This window comes from Thermobia domestica, chromosome 18 (assembly GCF_964235325.1).
Source record: "Thermobia domestica chromosome 18, izTheDome1.hap1.1, whole genome shotgun sequence".
NCBI lineage: Eukaryota > Metazoa > Arthropoda > Insecta > Zygentoma > Lepismatidae > Thermobia > Thermobia domestica.
Genome location: NC_137471.1, coordinates 163,007,309 through 163,012,664, shown reverse-complemented (window position 1 = coordinate 163,012,664; position 5,356 = coordinate 163,007,309). Strand labels below are relative to the sequence as shown.

The 5,356-nt window shown below is 36.8% G+C and overlaps 1 protein-coding gene across 1 annotated transcript; it reads left to right on the top strand.

The window, feature by feature from the left end:
- Window positions 1-479: 479 nt before the first annotated feature.
- LOC145675350 (uncharacterized) lies at window positions 480-1,718 on the top strand. Its single transcript, XM_081745751.1, has one exon. The coding sequence runs from the start codon at window positions 480-482 to the stop codon at window positions 1,716-1,718; it is 1,239 nt and encodes a 412-aa protein (XP_081601877.1).
- The last annotated feature ends 3,638 nt before the right edge of the window (window positions 1,719-5,356 follow it).

Genomic DNA, 5,356 nt, shown 5'->3' with positions numbered 1-5,356 from the left:
GTCTGGCTAAGCTCATGCAATTGGTGCTTAAGGAATTTTGTTTTACTAAAGTTATAGTATACTATGATGACATACTATGTGGTGGAGAAACAAAAGAAGAACTTCTCGAAATTTTAGATGAGACATTAAAGGGAATTAAAGAGGCTGGGTTAACCCTAAATCCTGATAAGGCGGTATTTTTCGCTCAAGACATTGAATTTCTTGGCCATCGTATTAGGCCTGGGTATATTTCTTGTACTGAAGAAAAAATCAAAGTGGCCAAAAAGTTTCAGAGGCCAAGAAATGTAAAACAAGTCCAAGCGCTTTTAGGCTTTTTCAATTTTTTTCATTTTCGGATCAAAGGGATTGCAGAAATATTAGCGCCAATAACAGATCTTTTGAAGAAAGATAAACCGTTTATATGGGCTCAAGTTCATGAGGAAGCGTTGAATAAATTAAAAGAGGTTCTAGCATAAGACCCCATGCTTCTCCTACCTAAAATGGGGGAGCCGCACCACATATTCGTAGATGGCTCTAGTATCGCGTCGGGGTACACTCTGTGTCAAAAAGATGACCAGGGGAAACTGGGGGTAGTGGCCTATGGGTCCAGGAAGTTATCATCGGTACAGGCGAAGTACAGCGCCACAAATCTCGAACTTTTGGCTATAGTATTAGCTTTAGAGAAGTTTGAAATTTTCTTGATGCATGCACCTGTCGTGTATGTGTACACTGACCACAAACCGATTTTGACTATTCTTAAGTCGAGTAAAATCTCTCCGATGTTAAGTCGCTGGGCTTTGAGAATTTCTCGATTTCCTGTGGTTTTGAAATTCTTGCCGGGAAAGAAACAGCCAGTAGATATGCTTTCTAGATTAGAAGGAAATTATACAGAAGGACCAGAATTTGAGGGTTCCGCTGAAGCAAACGATTTACTTCCTCTTGAATCAGAAAGTGACAAGGGCTTTCTGAAGGTGGAAGTAGAGGGCCAGAAGTTGATAGATATTCAGGATCTTCCTTCAAATGATTTATTTTTCATAGATGTTCAGAGGACTAAGGAGATAAAAACTCTGAAGAAGGAACTGAAGAGGAAGCGAAACGATGAAATTCCTCTGAGTGGTAGGTCGTGCTACATTACAGACAGGGAGAAGTTACAGTTTATGTCTGAGTTACCTTTTAATATTTTGGCTGTAAGTAAGGACGAACAAGTTGAGGAATTTCCAAATGCTTATGATTTACAAGATTTCGAAAAATGGAAACAACTTCAAAGGGCTGACACGCTTCTTCGTAAATTGATAGATTTTAAATGCGGAGAGAAAAGAAATTTTTCCAGGCGACTTAAACAGACTTTGAGACAGCTCGATAGAGTTACCTTCTTTAATGAAGAAAATATTTTGATGAGGACTGTCAAAATTAAGGGGGAAGAAAAGGATGTAATATGGGTACCCGAGATACTGCGTGCCACAGTTTGTAAAGCAGCCCATATTGAGAAGGAGTCAGGGCATCCATCCTTCATAGAAACTTTAGATAGAATCAGAAGTCGTTTTTTCTGGAAAGAAATCAAGAGGAATGTTAAAGATTTCACGAAGGCTTGCGTTCCGTGTAGCATTTTTAAGGAAAATATAAATACAAAGTTCGGATATATGGAGAGTTCCTTAGTAAAAGCACCCGGAGAAGTCCTGTGTGCGGACAATCTAGGTAAAATCACAAAAACTAAAGTAGGGGGTATCGATATTGTTTAGTATTGGTAGATGCTTTCACAAGGTTAGTGAAACTTTTCCCTCTTCGAAGGCTTACTGCAAAGATTATGGTTGAATGTATTCTGACTTTTTTCTCAGAATTTGGAACATACAAAAGGTTAGTGACGGATAATCACAGTATTTTCAATAGTGAAATTTGGAAAAGGGCCATGGAGAGCTTAGGAGCCAGATACAACTTTATCAGTTCATATAGGGCGCGTGCTAACAAGGCTGAAAAGGCAATAAAAGACGTTAACCCTCGCAGGATCAAGCGTCAGCTCGTTTCGCTGTGGACCAAGGGGGGGTTAAAAAATGTCCACTGTATTATTGGACTTAAATGAGAATACACCTTTTCATATAATATTTATGATTGTCCACATGGGTATTTAGGCTTATTTGTATGTAACTGTATGCTAATGTGAGTATTAGTCAATACAATTAATTGGACTGATGATACCATACATAGCTTTCATATATTATTATGTGAAGCTAATACTAAATTCATAATCTTGGCAATGTTTACTAATTTTGAGTTCTTGAACAAAGGACACCACTGTACATATGCTATTGATGTAAGTAACTTTGTAGTGTGGAACTTTTCACTGAGTATTCAATCGGAGTTGGAAGTGTCGAGCTGACAATTCTCGCAAATGTTTGCTTTCTTACTATGTTTCCCACAAACAAATCTGCTGCGTTTGGTACACACGATTGTTGTTTTAGAAAGCTTGTTTTGTTTCTCACGTTTCGTTCTCACCTGGGAGTTGCATACATGACACCTACCTTGACTGTTGTTGCAGACCGTGCAATGTCCTGACGATTTTTCTCTTCAATACGTTTTCCATGGTACTTTGGTGCGTTCTTCAATGTTTGGTTTGATGAGTTCAATTCCAAGTTCTTGAAGAAACAAGCACCTTCTATTACTTTTTGTTTTATTCCAATCAGGAAAGTTCATTGTGTACAAGGTATATGCGTTCATACAAGCGATGTCAATAAACGTAAAACAGACCGATAGTGGCCATCTCAGTGTTCTTCTCTTGGTGCTGTATTTACGTGCCATTTGGTCGATTGTATCGGCATCACCTTTTGTTGCGTTATAGAATAAATTTATGTATGATTTTTTCTTTCCCTCAGTATCTGCTATCTTGTCATAATTATGTTGAGTTGACAGTAGTAATAGAAGTTTTTTTTCGGTTTTTCCTTAGCTACATAGGACAATATTGTTACCGGAGGCTTTTCGCTGTTGAGATCTGTGAATACAAACATATTAGATTGTAGTTTCCTATTGTTGATGAATTTCAGTTTCTCAGGAATGTGTTTCGTATTGCTTTGTAATGATCCTACTAATGTAAGACCATAGTCAGTGTACAAATCTTCAGCTAATTCTACTGACGTGTAGTATCTGTCTGGAGTGACATTCCTACCTGTATTCTTTATAGGAGTGACAAGTCGTTTCACTACTTCTTTTGGTCCTCTTGAGGCAGTTGTTGTGCTCTCTTCCTTACCGGCATCCACTTCCATATTATAAACGTATCGGTGATCACAGTCAGCTAACATCCTGATTAGTATACCGTATTTGCCAGGTTTCTCTTTCATAAAAACTTTGTACTTACAATTTCCGCAGAAAACGGAAAGCATTTCATCAATAACTGTATTAATTCCAAGTTTACAATACTTCGGAAACGTGTCGTTTAGAAGGTTGAACACTTCGCGTAAAGGTGCAAATCTGTTCTTAGCTTTCCTTTGCTCTCTCGTAGCCTTGTCATCAAACGAAAAATTTTCAGGGGAGAACGAAATCTGTTCCGACTCATGCTTGCAATGTATACAGATCGTTCTAAATCCTCAGACTACAAATCGTGATAGTCTAAGTTAGTGTCATCATTTGCTCCCATCAGAATAACCGCTCCTATAAGGGGCTTCACTTTCATCGGTGGGGTCAATATTTTCTGTAGACGCTTCTTCATTGATATGTTTCACGATTTCTGATAGAATTTCGTCTGTGAAAAATTTCAGAAAAGATTCAGGAATATTGTTTACAACATCGTCTGGCTTTAGTCCAGGTCGTTCACGTATAATATTTTGCTTTGTTTTTCGTAGACAAGGTGGTGGTTTATCAACGTACACTCTACCAGATTTGCTTATGTACTTTGTAAAAACATACGTTCCTTTACTATCGTTCACATTCGGATTATCATTACATTTTGATGTTACCGATTCCGAGTCACTGGAATAATAAATTTCATCGTCACAGTCATAAATGTTTTCGATGCCACTTACATGGTTCTCGGTCTCACTTACATCTTCTTCTAAACCACTTAACTCAGTTTCACTCACATCAGAAGAAAGTTCCTCCGCTATTTCTATTTCCGACAAAAATCTACTTCTTATTATCTTGTAAAAGCAACACAACGCACTGAAAACTATACAAAGACTGTTCTCAAAGGAGTAACACCCTCTCACTGCTAATTGTGAAGATGTTGGCAGTCATATATGTCTACTATATGAACACTGTCACCAGCTAAAAGCAGAAAATAAGAAAAAATATTCCAGAATTCAAGGTACTTAATTGGACCAAGGGGGGTTATTTTGTGTCCACTGTCGAATTTTGCTTTTATTATTAACCAACAAAACAGAGGAGAAAGATTTGTCGCATCGAAACAATTATTTTAGATACTTACTGACACAAAATAAAAATATGGAGAAGGAGCTCATAAATATTCAACATCAAAACAACGATATTCAAAAGTGTGGACATTTTATAGCCCCCCTTTGGTCCTTTGAGGGTTAAGTGTCTTTTAGGCATATATAATGCAAAGCACGAGAACTGGAATCAGAATTTAAAATTAATTGAATTCGCTCTGAATTCAAAGAAATGTTCGAGCACTGGGTACTCTGCATTTTATTTACATTTTGGCAGGGAGCTTCGACATCCTTGGTTAGATTTAGAAACCAAGAAAGAAAGGGAAACAAATTTGAATTCCTCAATTACAGTTTACACTGAATATTAGCGAACATGAGGGACTGAAGATGTGTCCAATCGAATTGTTTTACGGACGTCCTTATTCAACACCATTAGATAACCGATGGAACATCGTAAGTTAAGACTATGGTGGTAAGTCATCTGCTGAATTGTGGAATAATGCAATTGTAAATATGGAGAAGAGCTGAAGTAAACGACGGAAGTTGATGATGAGAAGAAGAAGAAACCCAGTAAATTTCAATATTGGCGATAGAGTGTTATTAAAAACTCACGTAAAATCTTCATTAAAGGAGAAAATTGCTAAGTCCTTAGCAGATAAGTGGTATGGTCCGTTTGTGGTAAGAAGTTTCTTAACTCCAAATACGATACTTGTTTCTGATGAAAATGATACACCAGATTCTTATCGTCGATCCCATGTTTCAGAAGTAAAGGTTTATAGAGATAGAAGGACACTAGATAGAGTTGAGAACGAAAATTAAAATTCCTTAGAAAGACCTTGCTTTATCCTTAAAATTTGCAACTAGTTTATTGTTCAATGAATTTGCAATTTCATTAAATATGTTAGTAATTATGGAAATTTATCAGTTTATTATTGCTATTTTTATTAAAATTTAAATAATTACTTATTATTGTAAATATAAATTTTACTATGGCCATAGTGAAA

Excerpts from the sequence above, each read along its gene's own strand:
- LOC145675350 (XM_081745751.1), top strand. The coding sequence starts at position 480 with ATGGGGGAGCCGCACCACATATTCGTAGATGGCTCTAGTATCGCGTCG.